At 38.8% G+C, this 27,182-nt stretch overlaps 2 protein-coding genes across 2 annotated transcripts in view; both read left to right on the top strand.

Annotated features, from left to right (window-relative positions):
* The first annotated feature begins 5,443 nt into the window (after nt 1–5,443).
* Nucleotides 5,444–20,420, top strand: adgre5b.1 (adhesion G protein-coupled receptor E5b, duplicate 1). Its single transcript, XM_026170294.2, has 16 exons — nt 5,444–5,950; nt 9,693–9,773; nt 10,217–10,366; nt 11,926–12,066; nt 12,570–12,613; nt 12,948–13,052; nt 13,148–13,301; nt 13,404–13,523; nt 13,602–13,801; nt 13,949–14,116; nt 14,497–14,691; nt 16,511–16,728; nt 16,899–17,057; nt 17,931–18,102; nt 18,294–18,395; nt 18,564–20,420. The coding sequence occupies exons 1-16, from the start codon at nt 5,920–5,922 to the stop codon at nt 18,603–18,605; spliced, it is 2,082 nt and encodes a 693-aa protein (XP_026026079.1). The 5' UTR covers nt 5,444–5,919; the 3' UTR covers nt 18,606–20,420.
* A 654-nt stretch (nt 20,421–21,074) lies between these two features.
* The window catches only part of LOC113023871 (long-chain fatty acid transport protein 1-like), a 6,948-nt gene continuing 840 nt past the window's right edge, over nt 21,075–27,182 (top strand). The window contains exons 1-11 of the mRNA XM_026170293.2: nt 21,075–21,235; nt 21,314–21,493; nt 21,603–21,741; nt 21,850–22,105; nt 22,237–22,395; nt 22,959–23,028; nt 23,244–23,335; nt 25,151–25,260; nt 25,400–25,609; nt 25,715–25,841; nt 25,923–26,060. Coding sequence (XP_026026078.1) covers nt 21,324–21,493; nt 21,603–21,741; nt 21,850–22,105; nt 22,237–22,395; nt 22,959–23,028; nt 23,244–23,335; nt 25,151–25,260; nt 25,400–25,609; nt 25,715–25,841; nt 25,923–26,060 — 1,471 coding nt within the window. The 5' untranslated portion in view covers nt 21,075–21,235; nt 21,314–21,323. The remainder of the gene's footprint in view (nt 21,236–21,313; nt 21,494–21,602; nt 21,742–21,849; nt 22,106–22,236; nt 22,396–22,958; nt 23,029–23,243; nt 23,336–25,150; nt 25,261–25,399; nt 25,610–25,714; nt 25,842–25,922; nt 26,061–27,182) is intronic.

Raw genomic sequence — 27,182 nt, 5'->3', positions numbered from 1 at the left:
GAGGCCATCACCCGACGAAGCCAACAGAACCACATCATCCACGAAAAGCAGAGATGAGATTCTGAGACCACCAAAGTGAAAGCCTTCTGCCACTTGGCTACGCCTAGGAATTCTGTCCATAAAAATTATGAACAGAATCGGTGACAAAGGGCAACCCTGGTGGAGCCCATCACCCACCAGGAACGAGTCCAACTTATTGCCAGCTATGCGGATCGAGCTCTTGCAGCGGTTGTATAAGGATTGAATGGCCTGTAGCAATGGACCAGACTCGCCATACCCCTGGAGCACCCCCACAGGACCCCCGAAGGACAAGGTCAAATGCCTTCTCTAAGTTCACAAAACACATGTAGACTGGTTGGGCAAACTCTCAAGTAGGAGGGGAGTCAATGGTGAAAAAGTCTAGAACAATCCATAGCCAAATTAAAGCAAAACCAGAACAAAATCATAAATTATATTCAATATTATGTATTATGTCAAGTTTCAGTCCTTTGTTTGTTGACTTTAATACCACATGATTGACAGGTATGACTCAGAGTCATAAAAACACAGGACAATCCAGTTAATTCAGTTCAGTATATTTTTATAGCTCCAATTCACAACAGTAGTTGCCTGAAGGTGTTTGATTTTGCAAGATAAGGCGAGAAAACCCCAACAAGTATATCATCTGCTATGACGAAGCACAAACCCTGTTACAGAAGTCTCTGCCCCGGGGCAGTGCTAGGGTGGCTGGCAGAGAAGCTGGGACTGATTGTCTAATAATGTGCTCCCTATTTTAGTAGCCAGTTCAGACCAGATGAGGAGAGCTGAACTGAACTGGAGACTGAAAAATTACGAAGCGTGAGAGTGTGATTTAGTGTTTTTGTGTCTTGGTATTCTAAATACATGGATGCTCACCCTGCAGTGCTGCCTATGTGTGCGTCAAGGTGCTTGTCACAGGCAGCCATCTCTGGGGGATGAGGGTAAAGAGAAGAGGAAAGAGGAAACTATGGAGAAACAAGCATGAAACACAGACTCTGGGGGAAAGAAGAGTTAGTTGGAAGTGTATAACTGAAGTTCCCGAGCAGCCCACGGCTATAGCAGCATAACTAAGGGATAGTTCAGGGATATTTATTATTGTAAAAAGAAATATTAATCTCAGAATTTCTCAAAAAACAGTGGGATTCTGACTTCCAGCAAAGTCCTTCTAAAAACAAGTCACCGATCACTTATTTTAACAGTTATTTTTAGTTACAGTTCTCATAAAACAACTAAAAGTGCTTCTTTTTTGTAAATGGCCAGCGCAATTAAAACCTCCACTTTTACTCTTACAATTATTGCTTCTCAAGCCAATGTTATATTTGAAGCCTGCTGTTTTCACAGGCTGAACTGAAGCCGTTTTCAAAATAACAAAATCTTCCTCTTTTACAGTATTAGTGAGAAGTTATGACCAACTTGTTTATCTCTATTTCATTAATATTTAACATATTTATATGTCTAACTTCCTTAAAAAAGTCATAAAAGACACACAGTGCTCAAAAGCGACACCTAAACTCATAGCTATGGAGTTATAAATAAACGCTTCTGCACAGCGTCTGTTACATGAGGTAACTGCCTACAGATGGATGCATTAGATTTGTATGAATCAGCAGTTTTTAAACTTTTATATATACTTAAGAAGTACAGATAGTTGATCAGGGGACGGTTTCATTTTCCACTTTTTTGGTCTAATGAAAATGTGCCACACACTAAAAGCAACCAAAGGAATCCACTAACCACTTGCTGTGACCACATAGCTTACTCAGAGCTGTCATTTGATCATTGCTATTTGCTCGTCTTGTTTAAAAAACTCTCTCCCTCTGACAGATTGCATTTTTCCCATAGAGTTTCTCTTTTGGGATGACTGATGGCTACAATGGGCAGACATCCAATAAGTGCATTTGGGATTAATGTTTTGTGGCTGCCAAGTGCATGCACAAACCCACCCCCCCCCCCCACCCCCCCCACCCCACACACACACACACACACACACACACACACACACACAATAAGTGGATCTTGCCATATGTTAGCACTAAAGTATATAATAATACAGCTGCAGATGAAGTTGCAACTGATTGTCATAGGCTGACACTCTTCTTTCATGTCTGTGAGGCACAGACATGAAAACTTTTAAATAGGTCAGTGCACCCTGCCTGCACACATTCACCCTGTGCACACAGAAAAACTCACATCGCATCTGCTTTTACTTAAACTTTTGTTTACTCTAGATGCTGAAGGGACATGAACTTGGATTCTCTCATCCTCTTCCTGCCTACATGTGTGTGTGATTTGTCTGTCTCCATGTGTCTCCTCATTTGTCTGTGAGAATATGAGAAAATATGAAGATGCAGAGTCAAGATGATGCTTCAGAAGACCGTGACAGTAAGAGAACAAAAGACCAAAGGCAGGAAAACAGGTCACATCAATGAGATTTACGTTCACTGTGAATCAAGCAGAGATTTTTCAACTATCTTGTCATGGAAAGTGCACTTGTCGCTGCACGTAACAGGAAGAGGTAACTGGTTATCTACGACTGCTATCTGTGCTGCACACTGAGAGACTTCCATCAGTGGTGGACACTGTTTCTGTTAACTGCCCAGTAACCATGAAAACAATCTCTATTTGCAGTACACATCTAAATCTTTCTTTCCCCCTTTTCGACTGTGGGTTTTCACATCTCTGTCACAGCTTTTGTATATGTGCAACTTAGTGAGATGTTCTGTGTTGTCATCACAAGTGACTGGTGGAAATATATTTTTCTGTCGGAGTGTTTTTTTTTTTCTTTCAAGGTAATGATGTTACACCCGGGGAACATACGGGGAAAAGATAACCTCAAAAAAGTCCCCTCATGTATCATTGCGAGTGAGAGTGTATGTTTGTGTGATAGACTAATCTACGTATATAAAACAAAACAAAACAAGTAATTACCACATTACCCCAATTGAGTAATGTGGCTTGATAAGTCTTGATAAATGTGTTACTGATAAAAAATGGAGTTCGCTGCTCATGTGCAAAGCACTAACTATATAATCAAAATTGCAGGTATCATGCAAGCTATGAGAACTGAGTACTCGTGCAATAATATGTCAATATATATTAATTACTACTTTATCATATGTGTGGAAACATAGACATGGAACATAATTATTTATGTTTATTCTTAAATAAGCAACACAATGAAAATTATATGAGAATTTGTACCACTGCCCTGCCTAACTGTGAATATCTCATAGCTTAGCAAACGTTGCTGTGTATTGCAGGATTTAGAAACTACACACATGTCAACATGCTGAAGCAACCTGTTCTCAATTCTAACTCCTCACCCACTGAGGCTTTGTAAAGACCCACAAGCTTGTCATGAAGCAGCAGGTAACCGTAGTTGTAGTTTATATTTTTCAATCTTCAAGGCACTTCAATAGGACCAAACCAGAGATCATTGAAATCAGAAAACCGTGCAATGACACTGTGTGTTAAAAGGCTCCACAGGTGTTGTTATGGTTGCAGAACATGTACCCATGGTAACCAAGGATGTGTAAACCTGGGTAACCAAGGTAAAATCAAAGAAGTGTGTTGCAGATGGTAAAAGTTTGCAAAGGTTTAAGGTTTAATTTGAAAGTGTGTATTTTAATGTTCTTTCCCTTAAACCTATAAACTCATGGTTTGGTGGCTAAATGTAATCACTCAATTCTATACCTAACAAAAGCCCAAACCTAATTATAGAGCTGCAGTAGAGTCAAAAAGAAAGTAAAATGAAATGGAAAAAAAAGTCAAACTGGTTGCATAATCTTGTGGTCTGCTGTTTTCCACTCCAGCTGTTACCTATGGCAAACTTTTGAAGGTTTATGTCTTCATATTTGCCGTCAATGCATCGGAAAATAAAGCTAAAGGGATATACCTTTACAATATGACAATAATGATTCCCTGACTAAGTGTCAGTGTGTAACTTGTCATGGTTCAGAATGTATTTGCTAAGCAGTGTGTATGGGAAGATATTAAAAGCAATAATATAGATATAAGGATGAGTGTGCATTATTTTTAGCATTTCCACACATTTTCAAAACATGATCATAAAACTGATTTAACAAAAATCAGTTTCTTGATCACGGTCATGTGTCTGGAAGCTGGAAGCTGATTACACTTCAGTAACCCTAATAGTCTTAGTATGTGATTCTGAGTCTTGTTAAAGGCGGAACCTGTATTTATATAATGATCCTGTATTACTAATGAAGATATAGAGCACATACAAAAGATTGGCACCCACTTGTTTTCTAGTTAAAGAAGTTATGTCTTTACATGATAGATTTTAATGTCTTTTTTTTTTTACAAAAATGTTTGAAAAACAATAAACACTGACCAAAGTTTTGTACAACTAAAACAATAAAAGCAAGAAAAACAAACAGAAAACAAACAAATGTCAAGTCTGGTTTCAATGCCAAGGAATAAAAATGAATTTTCAAGCAGGCTATGAAGATGTCGAGTGTTGCTTAAGTCGTGATGTGAAAGACCAGACTGTTTTAAAGTTTAGGGGCAGCTACAACAAAGGCTTGATCTCCTCTGTGCCTTAATCTGCTTCTCCATATAACCAGAAACATCTGGTGAGCTGAGCTCAGTAATCTTTTGAGATGTGTACGTAGTTAACAGATCAGAATGATAAGAAGCTGTTAACCCGCTTAAAGATTAAAAAAACAAGCAAAAACTTAAAATCTAATCGTAAAACACACTGTGAGCCAGTGCCTGGAAGCCAAAACTAAGGAAATATGGTCTTGTTTGTGTGTGCCCGTTAGGAGTCGAGCTGCTGCATTTTGGACAAGTTGCAGATGGGAAAGCAGAGCCTGGCTGATGCCCAAATAAAGGCTATAACCAAGCCTGGATGAAATGAAGTGACGAGAGAGGGTGTAACCTTTGCAAGGGCCCTCAGCTGTAAGAAACTAATTCTAACAACAAAAGCATTTATTTCTTTATCAAATATAAAGCTGTTGTCAAACCCCTGCTGTTTTCTGTGAACCACAGCATTATGCTTGTGTGGTGGATTTCATTTTAACAGAGGTCACTCTATCTGTCTCCAGTCTGTTTTCTCGCAGCCTGGGGGTTGAGAAAATGCAGAGGGTTTGTCAGTGGAACTGGGTGAAGGGCTGAATGCTGAGCAGGCAAAGAAGAAAATGTAGAAGAAGAGCAGAGTAGGACTTGGAGGAGAATGGGAAAGGATATAAGATTACTTACGGGCAAGACTCAAGTACAGCAGCAGCTGTTTAGGCTGAGTGTTAGTCATCGCCCTCTCTTCAGTCACCCCCCCTTTTCTGTCTCTCATGTGAATAGCTCCTGAAATAGAGGCCACTGGAGCGTAGGGGGAAATGTGAAAGCTGGTGTAGACAGAGGGGGGTTGTGTGTGCAAGCAATGTGATATGTGCCAGTGTGAGAAACGTATTCATGTGGAAAGACACAGAGTCAAAGAAAAGTGAAAGAAAGAGCAGTGTGAGGGAGACAGGGCCACACTGATAAATGAAAAGAAAGAAAGGAGGGAGAGAGAGAGAGTCTCTGTGTGTGTGTGTGTGAGAGAGAGAGAGACTGAGATAGAGAGGTCTCGCGCGCGAGAGAGAGCGAGGGGTGGGGAGTCGAGCGCGAGACATGCCCATGCTGAAAGTCTGAATCTGAGAGAGGAAGAAAGCTGGTGAAGGTTCATTCTTGATTTTCCTGTCACAAGTAAAAATAACTTGTACGAAAAGGACGTCTCTTTTCAGTGATCAGTGTTTGTTTTGTCACTCAAATACTTTTTCGATTTTTATGGACCTGAAATTTTTTTCTTGAACCTTTGTGAGCGGACAGCCACCAGATTTTCACTTCATTCATAGTCGCGATAGTTCAGAAACAAACTTCTGTGTGGAACTGTTTTTCCTATTCAGCATGGGATTTGGGAAGGGACTACTTCTGCTTGGTAAGTTTTAAAATGACTTTACCTTGTGTGTGTGTGCGTGTGTGTGTGTGTGTGCTTTCCCCCCAGTTTCTGTTTCTTGAATGTTGTTCTCTATGGTCCTTTCCCTCAGTCGCGGCAGATCGTTACACAGGTTCTACCAGTTGCCTCTTGGTGTTGAAGGAGTTCTTGTTCCCCACTATCGCTAAGTGCTTGGTTATGTTTTCAGATTGTCCGGGGTTTTTTTTTTTTTTTTTAGCTTACATTATGAATCAGCTTGAGGTGACTGTTTTTGCGAACACGTGCTATATAAATGAAGCTTAGCTGAACTCTAAGTAGATCTTTCTTGAGGTAATTCGTTTTTGTTGAATGGCTGTGCTTATCAGACTGGTTGGCGTCGAGTAAAAACCTCCAGAAAAACCGTCACATCCTCAGAAACCCTGAACCTGAATCCAGTATCGCTGTTCAATCAGACCGTTGCATATGTCAGCAGTAATATGCAAAAATCACAGACAACGTGCCTCCCCGTAAGAGGAATCTTCAAGTCTTGTTTGAATAAACCGCAGATGTATCAGAGCATGACGTTCGTGTTAGTTCTTCTGGTTTGTCTAGTGGTACACCAGAAGTGATGGTTCATGTAATGTAGGCTGATTTCAGAAGTTCACTTGACTCTATTTTATGTCATCTTTGTACAGATGCCTTACAATATTCTTTAATGAGCTCATGTTTTTATTAAGATAAATACATCTAAAACGTACAAAGCAATCATCAACTAAATATATCCATAGATTGTGTATAAAAGTTGTTAATATAGTACAGGTCTGAAAAGTAAAGACACCTAACACAGGGTGACGCATCTGGCTGCAGAAAGACATCTGATTTTAAAGAAACCTATGAGAAAATGTGTTTGTATTGTTCACTTGATTTATAATCCCAGTGAACACTTTCCTGGTGTGCTTGTCGGCGAAACTGCTGGCTTCAGATTTTACCGAATAGAGTTTGATGTTCACATTTTCAAAAATTTGGCCCCTATTAAAGCCAAATGAATAATAGTGCAGAGTCCAGGATGGCTGCCCTGTGACTGACAAGTAGCTGATGTAAGACAAGAGTCACTGAGGTTTGAGTCGTATGCACAATGACATCTAGTTTTAGCGGGCCAAGGTGGCCACAGACAAAATTGTCAGCTTAAGGCTTTAGAATAAGACTTGACAATTCAATTCAATTCAATTCAATCAGTTTTATTTATATAGCCTCAAATAACAACAACAGTCACCCTAAGGTGCTTTATATTGTAAGGTAGACCCTACAATAATATATAGAGAAAAATCCAACAATCACATGACCCCCTATGAGCAAGCACTTTGGTGACAGTGGGAAGGAAAAACTCCAGCAAAACCAGGCTCAGGGAGGGGCGGGGCCATCTGCCGTGACATAGGGTGAGAGAAGGAAGACCGGATAGAAGACATGCTGTGGAAGAGAGCAAGAGATAAATAACAAGTATGATTCAGTGCAGAGAGGGTGACATCACAATGGTGCTGCGATTTTTATATAATAATAATAATAATGATGTATACTTTATTGATCCCTGTGGGGAAATTACTCTCTCTGCATCTAACCCATTCACTCAGTGAAGCAGTGGGCAGCCACCAATCAGGTGCCTGGGGAGCAGTGTGTAGGGACAGTACCTTGCTCAGGGGTACTTCAGGGTAGCCATTCTGTGGATTCGAACCACCGACCTTCACGTGGCAACACGCTGTCCCTTCCCCATATACAGTCTATGTTTATTTCCTATATAAAGTTATATACACATGTTGCTAATATGCCAATATGCTTGTTCAATGCTCTATAGCACTGCTTCATAAACAAACACAATAAGAGTTATCGCCCACTGCAGCATTTGTTGCTTCTTTTAGTCAACTTTTTGTTGTTGTTGCTGGTTTTTTGGGGGGGTTTTTTTTGCATCATAGTTTCACGCTTTCTGTGTTTACCACTTTCGAACCTGTCTGTGTTGAGCTCTCACAATATGTGGCAAAACTCTTCTTTTGTTAAGATGAAACCAGTGATGTGTCGAACATCCTGTTATATCACCCAAGTGTTGCAACTCTGACCTCTTTTGTCAAAACTGAATGTCCCTGGTCTTTGGTTGTGAGGAATATCAAAAAACGAATTCGTGTGCTGACCAAGTCAAAAGTTGGTCAGTAGCCTTTGAATGAAATGAACATTACTTCCACAAGCTGCTCAGTAATGATGATGTGACATAAAAGGCAAAAGGGTCAGTTAGTCCCCTCAGAAGTTGGTGAAAATCTAACAAGTACATGACATTTTTCAAGACATCTTTTGTGACAGCACTAAATATAAAAGTCAACATTGTGTACTATGTGTTAGACAGGAATACTACATGTCTGAATATGTGGTCTGCAACCAATTTTGGCTAGATGTTTGCGCTGTGGTAAAAATAAACAGTTCAGATGAATATAGGTTTAAAGTTGAAATTAACTGTGGCCTACAGAAACCCCTGTCTAACAATAATGACAGGGGCTAAAGCCTTAGTAATAACTGACTGAATGAATGATATCACCAAATGCCAGCAATTTAGTTCTCAAATTAAACATAACATAACATAACATAACAATTTCAACCATAATACCAGGCTCTGTTTTTTTTTCAAATCACAATATTTTTAAATAACTAATATTTCTAAAAAAAAGATGCTGCAAAATAGCTCTTGCATGATTAATTTCCTTGTCTCTGTTCACATGCTATTACTGTAACCAAAGGCAAACAAAAGCTGGACTTTTTCAAGCAAACTCAAAAATCCCCTTAATTCTGAAACAGGCATGTTGGATGGTAAACATATGACCGATCAACACCTACTAATCAGCTTTACTTCTCACAGTCAGCCCTTTAGTGAAAAGACAACCCGCCTGTGTTTACAAAACTGAAACAGTTTACAGAAGGAAGTATTTATTGTCTATCAAGTCAAAATATACTTCTAGGAACAGAAAGAGAAAAATAGACATGCAGCTTACAAAAGATGGCAGAAAAGGCAGAGGAGTCAATCAATCAATCAATCAATTTATTTATAAGCACATTCAGGTTGACCAAAGTGCTGTACATAGTAAAAAACTAAAAAGTAGATCAAACACACACAAAGACTGAAACAAAACACAATTAAAAGCTAGAGAGTAAAAATGTGTAGGAGTCATACAGCTGGGGCACATGTGCTCACTGGTCAGTAGAGTCGTCTGTATGCGAGCATGCGGTTAGTCTTTAAAAAAAATCAGGTATTGTTTCTGTCTGTGGTTATTTCATCATATAATAAGAACAAGTCGGCCTCGTTCACACTTTCTGTCACTGTTCACTGAGCAACACTGACTGTGTTTCCTGTGGCATTACTCTGGGACAGTTTAGCCTCATCGTGAAATAACAGAATTGTGGTAGAAGAAGGGAAACACAGAAGAAGGACACCGTGTGTGCAAATTGCTAACTGAGGAAGGAAACATAATGACTTTTGCAAAACTGTGAACTAAGCAAATAATTCTGTTTGCATAGTTCACACTTTTAGCAAAGTGATGGATACTTGTAGATGGGAACATAAACAGAGACGTTAAAATGAAGTACACTTTTTGAAGACACAACATATTACATGGCAACTTCACATTCACAATTTGTTTATTTAAAACTTTGTTTCTCTTTATATCAGAAGATGGATTTCAAATAAGATTGTAATTTAATCACATTTCTTTCTTTTGCTTTTTCTCCACAGGGCTAGCATGTGCACTGGGAAATCGTGATCTGGGGTGTAGAATTGGCTTGAGCTACAACAAAACTATCAAAGACTGCACTGGTAAATCTGTCATTACCTATCGTTTTGACTTTTCTTTGACATTTTCTTGCTTCTGTGTGCCGTTTCTCAAAACAAGAACTCTCAGACAAACATGGCATTACCATCATGCAAGGACTCTTAGCATAGTTTAATAGGAAAGTGGCCTTTCTTAATGACATTCTTCTTTATTTTTTCCCATTTTAGGACTTTTAGCTCACACCCAGGAAGGATTCAATTTGAAACAACAGTAGAGGAGTTTGAAATAGTTAGATCATTTCAAATACTAGCAGCTAATTAAAGAAATATGACACAAATAAAATAATCTAATAAGATAACTACCAAGTTTGCTTTAAACTGAAATGATATTTTTTCATTTGTAAAAAAATAAATAAAATAAAAACTTGAATATTATTTTTTACTATCTACTCATGGTTATGTGTTTTCATTTTGTATTTAATCTACAGATATTAATGAGTGTTCAGAAAATCCACCGGCATGTGGGAGTCATTCAAGATGCATCAACACAATTGGCAGCTACTACTGTCAGTGCCTGCATGGATTCATTCAAAGTTCAAAAAATGTTAACTTCACACAGGGACAGGGACAGTGCAAAGGTAAGTGTGTTTGACATACATTTCTCCAGTCTGCTCTTACCATTGTTTACAGTATGTTTTTTTTTTTTTTCAGATATCAGGCTTGGAAAGCTCACTATAGTTTGTTTGCTAAAGCTAGAGATCTGGGATTATCTAATGAAACTCAGTTATAGTTGTTTAACCAGATGGTATTACCTGTATGGTTGTACAGGTGTGGTTCCATGAAGATATTTTATTTATTGATGTTTTACATTTTACATTTTTGAAGAAGCTTCTTAAGTTAAATTAAAAAGTGTGCTGTGTATGGAGATTTGGAAAGTTTTAAATGGATTAAAATTGTTGAATGTGGGGTGATTGGTTTTTAAGTCATGGTGAATAGTGAAGTAAAAGCAAATATTAAAATATACACGATTTTCTTATTTATGGGAACATAAAGTGGTGAATAAAAGCAGTAATCATGATGAGGAGATCTGATATCCTGAGGCAAAATTAGAATTCTGGAATTTTTAATAATGGTGTTTGTATAAACTACAGAATATTGAAGTGCGAGTTCCAACTGGAATAATTGTTTGTGTAGTTTTGATCATTCCATCTGCTGTTATTTGGCAAGGTTCAGATAGTGGTATCTATGGAAGCCTGTTTCTGCCAGTGAAAAAAAAGTATAAATAACTCAAAATTTAATTACATTTTGCGCAGAGGAATGCGCACAATTTGTTTAGTGCGCGTTCCTCTGCGCCATATCCTTCCGGGTAACAAGTAAATGATGTCATTCACGTAGATTACTGATTGATAGAGCTAACTTGAAATTTCGAGTTACTTTTCTCAAAAATTGTAGTTATTAAGTCAAAAATTTGAGAAAATAACTCGATATTTCGAGAAAATAAGTCGAAATTTCGGTTTACTTTTCTTAAAATTGATACTTTCTATTTCTTTTTTAGTGGCGAAAACGGGCTTCCATAGGTATTGCATGGAGCTGAATATATTAAAATTATGCTCCCCCAGATTTGCTAATTTGGGTTTGAATATTCTCGTCAAGTTCTACTATTTCATACATTTCACATGTGTGTTTATCTGTACACCCACTCAGTACAAACAAGCTCAACATAAAAAAAGGAAATCAAATCTGTCTCCAATAACAAAAACACACAAAAGAGAGAGAGGAGAGAGCGTGAGATCAGGCTTACAGTAGCATCCAGCCAGCAAGAGAAAATGAAAGCTTACAAAAACTCTGCTAGTGTTGATATGATCTTTAAAAAGTCTTATAGGCCCTTTACATTATGACACAGTGTCATAATGTAAAGGGCAAGTTCTACTTGCAAAGTAGAACTTAGTGATCCCAAAATACAAGACAAGATGTCACAACACCGTTTGCTGGGAAAGTTTAACTCTTTCCTTAAGATCCTTTTACCAGCATCATAAAAGTCACATGACTGTGTGGGTAGCTACATTTCAGAGACGTTTATTCTTTTGAAGGACGGACCAATACCTTCTATATTCAGAGTTGTTTCTGTCTAATCAAAATTATTACATTTGAGGAGTATGAGCCATTACCTATGCCTCTGCTCTATATCCCTACACAGATTTTAATGAGTGCACAGACAGTGAAAATAAAGAAGAGCTGTGTGGACCCAATGGAGTGTGTAATAATATTATTGGGAGTTATTGGTGCAACTGCTCAAATGGCTACACCAATTACAGCGCGGAAAGGACACCATGCTCAAGTAAGTGTGCAGTTTTTTGTTATTTCCTATAAACGAGTGCATTTCACAGCTTTTATGTCCTCATATTCTTCACATTAGGCAACACACCTTTATTGCATTTTTGCAATTTTCCTGACACAGACGTCACTGTATTAGTTGCAGACTATATTTTCACCATCTTTTACACCACCATGTTTAAGTAGTAAGAAAACCAAATTTCATCCACTGCGCTTCCTGAGTAAAGTCCCTTTTTTTCCCTTCTTAGTCATGCAGCTTGTGGTTTTGCTTTCTTTTATCTTTTGGGACTCAGTTTTTGAGTTTTTGATATCAGGGCTTACTCAACACTCTATCTACTTTCTGTATGAACTTATCAGTTCAAGAATCTAGATTGTGGCTTGTCTTCCAGCACATTGCATAGTTTTGTTCCTTTACTGTGAGATTTTTTATCACACACTCTTTTCATGGTGGAGGCAAGAATCCCAGTCAGCCGGTGTGGTGATAACCTAATGCTTTGTTTTGTCTAGAACTCGATTGTGATAATTTCCGTGCTGAGAAAAAGCCAACACAGGTAAGTGTGGAAATAAAATTATGATCATTATCAACATAATGGAACAATCACAGATATAAAGCCAGTTATAGTTCAAAAATGGATAATACATCTAGCTCAAATTCTGTTTATCAGGTGTTTCAAAGTTACTTATTTATTCTGACAATAACATCTGGCTGGCAAAAAACCTCATAGCACACCTGGATTCGCACACAAGTACACCAGTTTGCTTTGGCACATCACGTAGGACCTGCTCCTCTAGACGACCCTATGGCCTCGCAAGGTTCAAAATACATGAACTTTAGAATGGGGCAGGCTGAATAGTGTCTTTATTCTCTGTCTATGTGTCTCCCAGTTGCTCGGGGGCCTGGCAAACATCATGTCCATGATGAGAAACAGCTGTTTGGCCCTGTCTGGAACTGGCAGCAAAGTAAAGCTTGATGGAGATGCGCTACTGGAGGTTAGGAAAAGATACAAGTATGCATACACTCATAACAAATGCAAATGCGTACGCAGTATTCACAATCGCCCCTCTGTGTCTTTTATTTGTGACAGAAACTTTTCACAGAGACCGATGCGATGCTGTCTCCTGGAACCCAGAACATCGATGAAAGTGTGAGTGGGCTGCTCACTGCTGTGGAGAAATCGATTTTATTCATTGGGCCTCAGCTAAAAGACAACCACACTAAGATGGAGAACAACAAGATAGGTAACACTTTTGAATTAATGAACTTGATGATTTCCATCTTGGGAACTAATAGTTAGGATGCAAAGTGTGTTATGATTTGAAAGGAGTGATTTGCTTGAATAGATGCACAGATTGCTGTTCAAAGAGGAACGACTCGACCAACTGGAGACATTCGTCTGTCCAGTGAATATGCTTATCTGGACACAGACTGGACAACAGCAGCCGGGACGGGAAAATATCCTGGTAAATATCAGTTCTTTTCTGTCCAGTTCAAGTCATAATAAGTTTATAATATTCTAATATTCTGTGGATCTTTTACAGGTTTTGCTGTGGCTGCATTGTTGAGCTACAAAAACCTTGAAAGCTCTGTGAACAGGTCTTTCGAGATGGTCAAAGGAGCTAAAGAAAACGGAGCGGACCCCTCCTACCAGGTCTTCTCTAAAGTTGTGTCTGTGGTGGTCTCAAATCCGTCGACTCAGAAACTGAGCCGCTCTGTCAACATCACCTTCAGACATCTTGAGGTAATCCCACCTGTGTCACATCCACTTTTTTTAAAAATCAGTCATTTACTTCTTTTGAGCTTCACAGTAACAAACATGAGGAGCAAAAGAACAAGAGATGTAAATAAAACATAAATCGCGTCTTTGACATGTTTGTTTTGGTTTTAGGACATAGAGGAATCGACTAACGTGAGTTACATCTGTGCATATTGGACCGAGACAGGGGCCTGGTCCACAGATGGTTGTTCTAAGCAGGACTCCAATGCCTCACGCACCATATGTACATGTAACCATCTGAGCAGCTTTGCTGTTCTCATGGCTCTTCACCCCATCGAGGTAAGAAACAGCTTAAAAAAGTGTAACCATGTAAGGTTTAAGACCTCATCGGTGACCCTGACCCCAAACCTAACGCTATATCTTGATAAAAAAACAAAACAAATTCTGATGCATGTCAGTTTGAAATTTTTCTTGTCCCCTAATTCCCAAGACATGGGAGAACAAATGTAAAATTACTCGGTCTAAAAACATAGGGTAAGGGTCATCAGTGTTCATGACTTAAACCTCAATGAAATACAAATCATTTTCTATTAGAATAGCATTACTTTATAAGTTTATAAGTAAAATGATTTTATGATCTTGAAAAGAAATGTGCAACAAAATGTTATTTACTGGTAACCAGCTGCACTCACATTCACACTTATTGTCTTCTCTTCCAGCACACCTATGGGCTCGAGCTGGTGACTAAAATAGGACTGACCATCTCCCTGTTGTGTCTCACACTCTGCATCCTGACTTTCAAGTTCTGCCGTTCCATACAGGGAACCCGCACCACCATCCACCTGCACCTCTGCATCTGTCTCTTCATAGCTGATCTTATCTTCCTGGCTGGCATTTCTCAAACTAAACCTGTGGTACGTTTCTAAAAGGATGTGACATGTGACATGCTCTACATTATTTAAAGAGAATATGTAAATTCACCAGCATTCGTGGTAACAACAATATCTTGTGCCAGGAACGGCAGCTAATGGCCTGTACTTGAGAATGTGGGTCAAATCATAGTTAATGTAACTAACTAGTTTGTCATATAGTGTCATGCAATATCTTCACATGATACTTATCTTTCTGTGTATCTGCTGTGAAACAGAGTCTTTCTCACTTTAACGCTGGAGCATTCCTGCAGAAATAAATCTCGAATGGCGCTTTCTGACATGATAAAGCAGAATACCCTTGTGGGTTTTCTAAAGGGGAAAAAATGTACTTTTTAAAAAAATAATCTGTCCGTGAAAATTTTTCACGGACAGATTGTTGGAGTAGGCTCAGAATGGAGCAGAAAATTACAAAAATGAGCACAGGGAAGTTTGTTGCAAAGAAAACTTCAGTTTGAATCAGAATCTATCCCATAACCTAACCTATTCCACATGTGCTTTGCTTGATTATTCCCATTTAGTTGTAGTTAATGCCATTTCATTCATTAAGGACTAATTTTTAATTGAAATAATGTTGGCTGACATTACCTACTGCAGTCACACTTAATTACACTTCACTGTTTGAACTGTGATTGTTTGAATTGTGTAGTTTACACAATCACAACTCTGCAAAAAAAAAGACAAAGGCTTGTTTACCTCTTAATGCTGTCGTTTATTCATCTGACTAAGAACAGAATATATTTTGATCAGACACACTGGCTTGTTACAGCAGCTCAGCTATAAACTAACCAATGCAATAATGAGAAAAGACCTGTATCTGAATGAGACCAGAAGAAGTACTGCTGAGGCAGGGTGGCAGCTCAGGATGGTACCAGAGAACAGTACCTGGCCTAGCAAGTGTAAAATGCCATTTTTTGGATATTTTAGCACCTCAAAAGTACAAAAACCCACTTATAATTTGTCTCATTAATAATTAGACTGTTTTCAGTGCTCATATGTTGCAAATGGAAGTAATACAAACTAACTGTAAACAATGATGAGCTCAGAAAACCGTGGGAGGATTTCAGCCTTGCCAGGAGCATCTGCCAACACTGAGAGAAGGTGTCCTTGAGCTGATAAGCTTCCACAGATACATGGATAACAAACTGTGATAATTATGGCAAGTGGATAATTACCTAATAATGCAGACGAGGTAGCAGCTTGCTGGTTAACCTGATGCTTCTTTTTAGTTCTCTCTCTGTTAATCTATTGATCGGTTTTGGGATTCAGCAGAACACAGGCACCGAGGAATTATCTGTGGTTAACTCTGACAGCAACAAAGTAACAGCCGAGCCTGGCCACTGTTAAAGTGTTCTTAAAGTGTTGCTGTTGGCTTGATTTGTCACACCTTGTGCTTTTCACAGCTGTCAAGAGTTACTTTGTAGTCTCTTCTCCTTCAGAGAGATCACATGACTGAAGGTTCCCGATAAGCAAAAATGATGTCTGACCTTGAAGCATTACATGCTAAAATGGTGTATTTTGTTATCCTTGTCCATATGAGTTGAGCAGAATTGGTGCTGTGGTACTGTGTTTTCTGATGTTTATGTACATCTTTGCTCCATTAATACATTGGCAGTAAAGATGTAAAATGCTGCTAAGCTACTTATTCATGTGGTCTTAATTACATTTGGAGAATAGAAAATGTTTGTGTGAATAATTCTCACTCACAGAAACATTGCAAGCAGCTGACTGCTGTACGATCGGGGATAGAGCGGTGCTTTCTCCTCTCTGACGTGTTCTTTTTCTGTGTCCTTTCACATTACAGGGTGGCTGCAGGTTTGTTGCAGCAATGCTCCATTTCTTCTTCCTGGCGGTATTCACCTGGATGCTGTTAGAAGGGGTGCAGCTGTACCGTATGGTTGTTCTGGTGTTCAATGCCACCATGCGGCCCCTCTACCTATATGCTGTGGGCTACGGGACGCCTCTGTTTATCGTCGTTATATCCGCCTGCGTTAGACCAAACGGATACGGCACTAAAAAATAGTAAGTCTTCCAGTAACTAAAAGTGATGACCAGAGAAGCCTTGTCTGTGCATGTGTTTCTACAGTTGCTTAATAGTAATGACATCAGTAGGTTGCATAAACTTAATGCTATCTATCTCAGTGAAGCAAAGAACATCCTGTTGTGAATGTGTGTTTTATCACTAAACGTAGCTGCTGGCTGTCCACGGATGACGGCTTCGTCTGGAGCTTCTTCGGGCCTGTGTGCTTAGTCATCTTTGTGAATGTCTTCTTCTTTATCATCACCGTCTGGAAACTTGCCCAGAAGTTTACCAGCCTCAACCCAGACCTCTCCAACCTGCACAAAATTAAGTCAGTCTGTGTATTAATTTGAATGTGTAACCCCTTCCACTGCATGACCAAACTGTGTAACTATAAAACGTACAATATATAGATTCAATATGGCAGCTTCGGGACTGGGAATTGCTTTGATAGAAAGAATACGTTTTGTGAGGGGGAAAAAATGGAGGGAATGTTTTCTTAGTTGTGACAGCTCCCCGATGAGCTTCTGTTAATGGATTTTGTCTCGCCTGTCTACCTACAGTAGGCTCATACTTAGCTCATGGACCCTCCGCTCATAGCTGCAAAAAACATTAGAGTTAAAAAGAAAAAGAATCCCTTGTTCTTTTTGCTAGTCGATCATGAATGATGTGTAGTTCAGTCCAAGGAGTTGGGAAAGTGAACTTCATGTGCCAGAAACAAGAGAGAAAGATGTTTTTTTTCAGTAGAGGAAAAAGTCAGAAGGCATTAAATTATAATCCAACAATTTCTGTCTGTGGAAGAAAAGTCTCTTTTTCACATTTCGATCTTCTTGTTTGCTAAATGGATTCTTGGCTAAGTTGGTAACTTCAGCTAGGCTGGATAAATAAATAGAACAAAGGAGCCATACAGAGCAAACTGACAGAAACTTCTTTTTAAGAGTGCCTCTTTTAATCTCTCTTTTATATTTATCATTAGCCTTTGGCTTTTCTGCTTCCACATACATTCAGCAGAAAGCAAAGTGAACTAAAATGATCTGTTCTGTAGCTGCTTTGCCTAGAACACATGTCTCATTGTGTTCTTTCACTTTTAATGGGGCTTTCCAAACACTGATGTAGTAACTGAGTCATCCGTGTGTAACCTTTACCATTCTCTGGTAATCTTTATTGACTTACCGTTTTTCCCATCCTTCTTTTCCGTCTGCAGAGCTTTCACTGTGACAGCTGTAGCCCAGATGTGTATTCTGGGTCTGATGTGGGTATCTGGGGTCTTCTTGTTTCAAGAGGATCCCCCTGTTGCAGTGTCGTACATTTTCACCATCTTCAACAGCCTGCAGGGCGCACTGGTCTTCATCATGCACTGTCTGCTGTCCAAACAGGTACGAACACAGTATATTTGTGTAAAGCTTCATGTGGACATGATGCTAAGACCGAAATTAAAACAGCATGAAAATGTATATTTAAATAAAATCAGTGAAAAGGGCAAAAGCAGTGACAAACATGCTAGATTGTGTCAGTATGCGAGGTGGCAACACAGATTTGTTTCTTAATGTTCTGTTGCCCTCTGTAGGTGAGAGAGGAATATGCCAATTTCCTCTCCTGTATCTGCACGTCACAGAAGAAGAGATACTCAGACCTAAGCACCACAAATCCCTCCAGCAGTCAATCACAAGTAAGCATGCAATAATACCACTGGATATCATCATCGGTCACAAGCACACTTTGTAGTGGAAAGTAAAGAACTGCATTTTCTCACTGGTAGCACTTTGGTCTACTAGGGGTGTGTAATTATTAGCTTTAAATTACTCTGTGTCTAACCGTGTGGTTTCTCTCCCTTTAGGGTTCAAAGAGTGGGCAGCAAACAGGAGAATCACAAATATGAAGAGCTCAAGCTAAAGCTTTCCTCCAAAGACTTAATGACTATCACACATTCAGCCTAATTTGTCACCTACAGCAATTCTTCATTTAAACTTGATTCCGGTGAAGTCTAAAAGCAGTGACTCACTAAATGACTACACAATGCTGGCTGGGGGCTGTTGGCAGATTCACCAACACTCGGTGACTTGGGAAAAAAAGAAATAAAGTGGTTCCTGGATATTTACATTTAAACTGTAGTTTTTAGTTTTATCCAAGTCCTCTTAAAATCCTTTATTTCAAAATAAAATGTCATTCTTAGGTACTGATAGCAAGCATTTATAGCTTGTCTTTAAAGTGTCACATCATAAAACAGTAAGAAATGAAATTGTGACCTGTTAAGCACAGGTTATTCCTCGTAGGTAACGTAATGTTAATGGGACCAAATTTCAGTTCAATCCAGTAGCATCGTTTGCTACTCACAAGGTCGCAAGGTCCGATTTACCTCCTGAATATGGTTATTTTCCTCATTGTTTGTGTGCTGTAGTACTCTTTGTAGTTCAAGGCGTACTGGTAATGACAGATTTTTATCACTGAGTTAAAAAAAAAAAGTCACAGGCATGAAAAAGCCGGCTATTAAAAGTGTTTATTCAGGAGTGTGAAAGTGAAGCTGCTCGAGTGGCTTATTGGTTCACGCAGAACATATCACAGTAATAATATAAGCTGTATTCCTTTCAAAGTCATATGATATAATTATGTTAGTATTTATTTTCAGTGCAGACAATGAAGTCCATGTTATGTAGGCTACAAGAAAAAAATGAGCATGCAAATTGTTCTGTTTTACATATTTGTATTTTTGTTTTTGCATAAATGGCTGTTTGTATATAAGATTGGGAATGTTTGCTGTTACTGTCGGATAATATTTGTTTCCATGTACTCTATTTAACAGTAGGCTGCAACGGAAGCAGCTTACCAATGATGAGTTTCCCCTTGTTCCCATGTGGGTTCTTGCAAGGAGTTTATGTCTGCTTCTTTGATTACGAACAAAGCAAGTGTTTTTAAAGAAAATAATACTTGTGGCTATTTTCAAAGACTCGCCCTTGATTAACAACTGAGCTGTGCCTTTTTTTCCCCACCCCAAGTGCATATTTCAAGGGTTTTCTTTTTATTCTCAAAATTGTGAACTTGAAATTCTAAATCTGTCCCAAAACGAGTGGGCAATTCACAAAAACAGACCCACCCTACTGATAAGCCTGCAACTTCCTGCAAGCAAACTGTGTTTAAGCCTGTGAGCAGTCACAATGTGCCTTTACACACTCTTAGTTACTGTAAAACTTAAGCGATGGGAGCTGTACAGACCTGAATTTGTTTATTTTGTTGCACTTTTCCATGATGATAAATATGATGATCCCGCGCCTCTTTACTCACACAGTGCACCAGCCTCAGTTACAGATCCTGGAGAGTAAAAATAAACTTTTTAATATATTTCCAGTTACAGAAAAAACAAAAAGCGACAAAGATGTTAGTATGAGGAAACATTTCGATTGTTTTATTGTCTTAATCCTTACTGCGAAATATATTAAAGTCACCTCGCTGTTGGTTTTAACATCTACCCTGTTCTTCGGTTGGTAAGTGTGATTGCACTTTTATGGCCATCAAACCTTTTTTTCATACAATGCTATGGATATCAATGTGAAAATAGCTACATGCTTTTTTTTGTAGTATTGTGAATGTAAGTTATATGAACTTATTTTTTTTTACTTTGTTCTGTTTATATTTGGTACTGTTTTCTTTGAAGAATGTGCATCATAAGATTTATTAAAGCTTCTATTTCATCTGAAAAGAAGATTGTGGTTTATTAGCATTAATCAATAACACACCACCTTTTTTCCCCATGAATGGACCTGATCCATGATCCATCCATCTTCTTCCGCTTATCTGGCACTGAGTTGCTGTTGATGTAAATTCCAAATCCATCCATTCTTCCATGGAATGGAACGATTTATAAAGCATAGTTTTTTATACTGCTTGTGAATCCAAATAGTCTTTTTTATTCTTTATGGATTTTTTTTTAAAATTTTCCTTTGAAAACTGCTTTAATCAAAATGATCTATTTAGTAATGATTTAAAAGAAAGCCCTATACACTTAATGGATTCAAATGTTATAACTTCTACACATTCAATAAAATTGAACTTCTCTCTGCTTTTAAAACCTTGGTGCTCATTAGCCTTTCTGGGAAATAATAAATACTGATGATTAAACTCTTCCTTGATTGTAAGTGAGTAATCTATTGTAGTTATTCAGATGAAGAAATCGTGCCTATGCATGCACCCAGTAAATAATTTTCCTCATGAAATCACACATTTCTGATTTTATAAACAGGACCAGCAGCACTTTGATTCAGGAGTAATGAATCACACTGGCTCTGCAGTGACGCAGGAACTGCATGGGTTGTAACTTGTGCAACTCTCTGCTGCGTGCTGCCTCTTATCAGGCACTTCACCTCTGGCTTTGGAAACATCTGACAGCTCTGTGAGCTGCTTCTGGTGCTGTTACTCAACTTAACAGTGAAGCTGACATTTAACTCGTCACAGCACACTGTTGCTGCTGAATCCATTTTTTTCTCTTGGACTATCATAATTAAGAATCTTTAAGAGGTAAGCCTCATCTCATGAGATTTCAGTTGAGTGTATTTTCATGATTTTTGTGCCTGAAGTCATTGTTTGTATTCTCAGAGATAAGATCATGGAGCGAAAGATCGGTGTCATATTGAGCTTCATTGGTTTGGGCACTGTGTGGCTGCGCTCCTTCCCCTGGCTCTGCAGTCTGCTGGTGGGGCTAGGGCTGTGCTTGGTCCATATGGGATCTTGGAAGAACATTCATATAGCTTTGCATACTGTTAAAAGAGACCTCATGTAAGTAGGTAGTTTGCATGGGCTTGTCCCACATTTGCTTCTATGCTGGTCCGTTCCTGTTTGCAAATGCCCTTCACCGTTCTCCTTTCCTCTTCTTTGTGTCTAAAAGGTGTTTGGCTGTTATAATTAAAGTGAGAATTTCCATGTATCACCATCGTCGAAACCGAAGAACCATCCCTGCCCTGTTTGCCCAGGTAGTGACACAACACCCAGACAAGCCCGCCTTGATATATGAGGCCACAGGAGAGGTGAGGTCTCATCAAGAATAACAAATAGAAAGAAAACATAGCACCTTAATTAAAACAGCGGATAAACTGAATTAAGATGACTGATTTTGCATTTTCATTTCATTTCAGGTTTGGAGTTTTAGAGAGCTACAGGAGAGATGCCACGCTGTGGCCCACTGGGCCTTGGCTCAGGGCTGGACTGAGGGTGATGTGGTGGCTTTGTACATGGAAAGTCAGCCTTTAATGGCAGCTTTATGGCTGGGTTTTGCTATAATAGGTGTTGAGGCTGCTCTTATCAACTACAACCTTAGACAGCAGTCATTGCTACACTGTCTCAGTGTTTCTGGAGCTCGAGCGATGGTGTTTGGATCGGAGATGACTGGAGGTGGGAACTAAATATACTTTATTTATAAGATAAATACAGAGCTTATTTGGCCAGAGGTGGAATAAAACAGCTAATAAAACATGTGCTGGTTTGCCTGCTTTACATTTTTCACACTTTTGATTGTCTTCCAGCTGTAACAGAGGTGAGTAGCATGTTACAGCCCAGCATGGTTTTGTTCAGCACTGGTAAGCAGGAAGACAAGGATGAGCTTCAGGTTCAGAGTTTGGACTCTCTGCTGGCCCGTTCACCCACACACCCACCACCCTGCAAGATAAGGAAAGAGTTTAATGGTGAGGCTCTGTAGAATTTGTGCACGTGGGTAGGGGTATGCTGCATTTGACATTTTACAAGATTTGATTGCAACACATTCTTGTCCTTAGCAAGTCTTTGCCTGCTAGAGTGCATGGCCGACTGCCAAAATTGGCTGTCTTGCGTATTTTTTCTTTTCTAATTTAGCTCACATGTGTGTCAAAAAAATGGAAAAAAAATGGAAAGAATCATCATCAAGTTACTACAAAGTTCAAGACTATGAACAATGTTTATCTTTTATTTTATATAATGCATGCAAATACAACTCTGGCCATGTTCAATTCAATCGTTTATATTGTTGTGCATTTGTTCTCTTATTTTTAACAAAGGTATTGTTTTTGTCTTTGTTATTGCTTAGCATTCCTCTGTTGACACGCTTCAAGTCTTTACTTGATTAGCCTGTATGGGACGGAGAGAAAACAGAGTAACAAAAAAATATGTAAAGAATGACGGGAGCGTCACGGTGCATGCCACCCATGTGAAACACCGTCAAAAGGTTTTGAGAATGCAATATGGAAATTTCTTCTTCTCTTTGTATTTGCAGACAGGCTTTTCTACATCTACACTTCTGGTACAACAGGAATGCCAAAGGCAGCTGTAGTGGTGCACAGTCGGTAAGTTTATCTGTGGAAACATCTGCAAAGGTGATGCAGTCCACTGAGGGACCTAAACAGTTTTATCAACAGTTAATAAAACTTTTTGAATTTTGTTGTAAGACATGTCTACGACATTTCAGTCATAAAATTGCACTTTTAAGAGAATCCTTTAAATAATGACATAAGTAATGATGATGACTTCTGTCACTTAGTTTGTCGTTCTTTTTTGTCAGGTATTACCGCATCGCAGCTTTTGGTTTTCATTCTTTTGGCTTACGTCCTGATGACATCATCTACAACTGCCTTCCTCTCTATCATTCTGCAGGTAGGCCTTGTTTCTTCTCATCCATGTTTTCAAAATACATTTAAAATCAATATAAAGTAAGATTTCCCACTCTTACACATCTGTACAAGCATGATGTCATTATAATAACAATCGGAATCATTCTTCATAGCTCTTATGTTATTATGTCTATTTTAACATAATATATTACCCCATTTTTAAAAAGTACTTATTTTTACTTCCATTGGCTTTGATAAATGGTAAAATCTATTTGAGGTTTACAAATCTTATCGTTATACTAAAAATAAATTTTTTCCTGAAGTCAGACATTCATCTCACTGGACTTTTAGTGATGTTATTTTCTGGGCTAAATGCAGCATGTGGAGGAAGGCAAAAATAAACAAAAAGTTTATTTATTGGCCGATACAAAAATCCCCAAACATACCAAAATTCAAAAGAGAAAACAACATGAATCCATACCAAAAAGGGCAGAAGAAGAAGAACCCTAAAGTCACATTCAGGACAACAGTGTTTGGAGACTGGAGCGTGACTAAAGTTATTGCAACTGTGTGCAATGAACTTGCAATTTCACTGCCTCTGGAAAGGCTGCCTTGCAGTCAGGGACGAACTCTGGCAGCTTTGGAGCATCACATTGGCGACAAAGTCATGTGAACAACTTATTCAGAATCCAGCAGAACCTCAAAGATTTTAAACAGAAATTCAGAAATTCCTCGAGAAATAGTGATTCAGTTGCTACAGAACGATTAGCTGCAAAATGACATAGATGCTTGAAAACCTTGATCAAAAGCAGCCAGCAGTCAGTTGAATGAGATGTGCTGCAGACAAGCTCCGCTTATCAGCTGAGACTGACTCACTGTTAGCAATCTGTTTGTGTTTGTTAATGAGACTGATTATTGGCAACATTTCCCAATTTGTCTGCAAGTGACTGCAGATGGACGGCAGTTTTTCAGAGGCAGGTTGCCCCACCAATTGACCTGTGGAATTGTCTTGCAATCAGAAGTGGTTGTCCAAAGTTGAGGGTGTTGCATGCTCAATCTCTGGGCAACCAGTTGGCTCAACTATTTGCAATCAGTCTCCGACATCATAACAAAACCTCCAACAACAGCTGCCTCAACACGCTTTATATAGGATAAAAAAAAACATTGAACAAATAGACAATGTGACAATAAACTGACATAGGACAGACTCGCACACCAAGAGAAGACAGGAAGCAGGCAGAGGTACAGGTGGTACAGGCTAGCAACAAAAAGCAGAAAGTGAAATAAGAAACACGAAAAAATTAATCTTCAGTGTGAAAAAGAAAGTAAACAAAATAGGCTACATATGACTGAAACATGAAGGTGAGCAGTAAACATGATGACAGGGGAGCATAGAATGCATCATGGGTTAAAAAAAAAAAAAACTACAAACAAGAATAACTTTAAATTTAAATTCTTTAAACTTGGTTCAAAAGTAACAGTAAAAAAGGGCAAATGTTATCATCTTTAGGTTATTACAAAGTTTTTCACTTCAACATAATTCGAAATCAAGGACTTAGGTTTACCCACTGAGCAATTTTCTTTTAATGAGAGGTCTAAAAGAGGTCTACTGGTAACTGTCAAGGCAAAATCAAGCTATATTCATAAGTGAAATTTTAATAAATGTCTAAATGTCTTTTGAAAAGCTTTTCACCTTTCATGCTTTCAAGTGTTAACACTGTTCAAATGGCTGGCATGGTTGACTAGGAGGGATACTGTTTCTGCCAATATGTAAAAGAAAGAACAAGTTTACAAGTATATATTTGCTTCACAGAAATCCTTGTTGTATGTGCTCATGTGTTCATGTGGATATTTACAGGGAACATCATGGGTTTAGGCCAGTGTTTGCTCTTTGGTTTGACTGCTGTAATCAGGAGGAAATTCTCAGCCAGTCACTTTTGGGATGACTGTGTCAAACACAACTGCACTGTGAGTACACACTGGTGCAATAACTGTGCCTAGCCACAGGCCAAATGTCCTATTGATTTTCTTGAGCCAGTTCTATAAACAAGACTTGCGATTCGGTTTTAGTGTGTAATTGTACCTCTATGTCTGTGCGCACACATAGGTAATCCAATATATAGGAGAGATCTGCCGTTATCTGTTGGCCCAGCCTGTTGGAAAATCAGAGGCTCGTCACAGGGTCCGTGTTGCCATCGGTAATGGACTCCGTCCCTCGGTGTGGGAAGAGTTTGTCAAGAGATTTAGAATCCAAAGAATTGGGGAATTTTATGGCGCCACAGAGTGCAACTGCAGCCTGCTCAACATAGATGGAAAGGTATGCTTACCTGGATGTTGTTTTACTGATTTCTTAGGAAGCTAAAGAATTTAAAACACAACATCTTTTTTACGTACCTGCTATACTGTATGTTTGCACATCCAGGTCGGGGCGTGTGGCTTCAATAGTCGCATCCTACCAAATTTTTATCCCATCAGACTGGTCAGGGTGCAGCAGGATAGCAAGGAACTACTGAGGGATTCACAAGGCCTCTGTATACCCTGTGAGCCAGGTAACACCATGCACACACACACATACATGCAAAGCTACAATACAGAGAAACAAATGCAAAAATAATCTTTCATCTTTGCAGGAGAGCCAGGCATGTTAGTGGGACACATCAACCACACCGATCCGCTCAGAAGATTCGACGGTTACGCTGATCAGGATGCCACCAAAAAGAAAGTCGCTCGCAATGTGTTCAAGATGGGAGACTCTGCTTATATTTCAGGCATGTTTTATTTTGTCTCTTTAATGTTAGTCAGAATAATAATGATGGACTGTCTGCTTCTTGATTTCCAGTTTTATAATATCGAACATGCTTCATCTCACAGGTATCCAGAAAAAGAAAGCTGCAGATGCTAAATTGCCATATGAACTTTTACCTTTGTTTATAGTTTTTACATGCAGTACACATTTTAATTGGCTTCTGTTTTCATAAGAAAACTGAAAATAATTTATGATCATGACACGACTGGACTGCTTCCAGTACTGCCGCTATTTTCAGCAGTGAAAGTCCCATTCGGAACACTTTCGCTGCTGCATCTGTAATTTCACCACAGACATCGTTTTTTTTCACAGAGCAAACATCAACTTTAGTGTCAAGGATCATTGATTGCAATGAAAGTTTGCTCCCTGGCTATGACAGTTTCCAAGCCAGATGATGGTGCATTGTGAGGAGCAAGCTTGTCATTTTTTTCATTCAAGCAGTTTGTGAATCGTGAATTCAACCCTCACTGAAAGTAGTCATTTTCTGGCTTTGTGAGTTGTCATTCTCTCACATTCTTCTGGATGAATTTTGACTCTTCTTTACAAAGTTGCTTCAGTTCATTGGTTTGTTTACAGCTCTCCTATCATCCACAATGGAATTTCAATCAGGTTGAGGTCTAGATTTTGACTGGGCCATTACAACACCTTGATTTCTTTTTTTGTGGATTTTTTCAGACTTAATAATGTGCTTGGAATGGTGGCCCTTTGGCCAAGCTTTAGTTGTCAGACAGATGGCCTTAAAGAGCAGTGATTTTGCTCGGTGATTGCAAAACAAACCCAAATCACCCCTCCACCATGGTACTTGACAGCTGATTGTAGTTAAAACTGGTGCTGTGCATTACGGCCAAACATCTCTACTTTGATCTCATCTATTTAAAGGACATTATTCCAGAAGTATTGAGGTTTGTTCAGATGCAGCTTTGCAAACCTAAGCTGTGTCATATTGTTTTTAGAGAGAAGAGGGGTTTTTTCTGTTTGGTAACCTTTACAAATTAGCCATACTTGCTCTTAATTGATCTAATTAACATGCTAACTAAAGCCTGTAGAGTCTTTGGCTTTTTCAAAATTAAAAAGCATCTGGCTG

Source organism: Astatotilapia calliptera, chromosome 6 (genome assembly GCF_964374335.1).
Source record: "Astatotilapia calliptera chromosome 6, fAstCal68.1, whole genome shotgun sequence".
Lineage (NCBI taxonomy): Eukaryota > Metazoa > Chordata > Actinopteri > Cichliformes > Cichlidae > Astatotilapia > Astatotilapia calliptera.
Note: the sequence above shows the minus strand (reverse complement) of the source record. Positions and strands in the feature narration are given on the sequence as shown.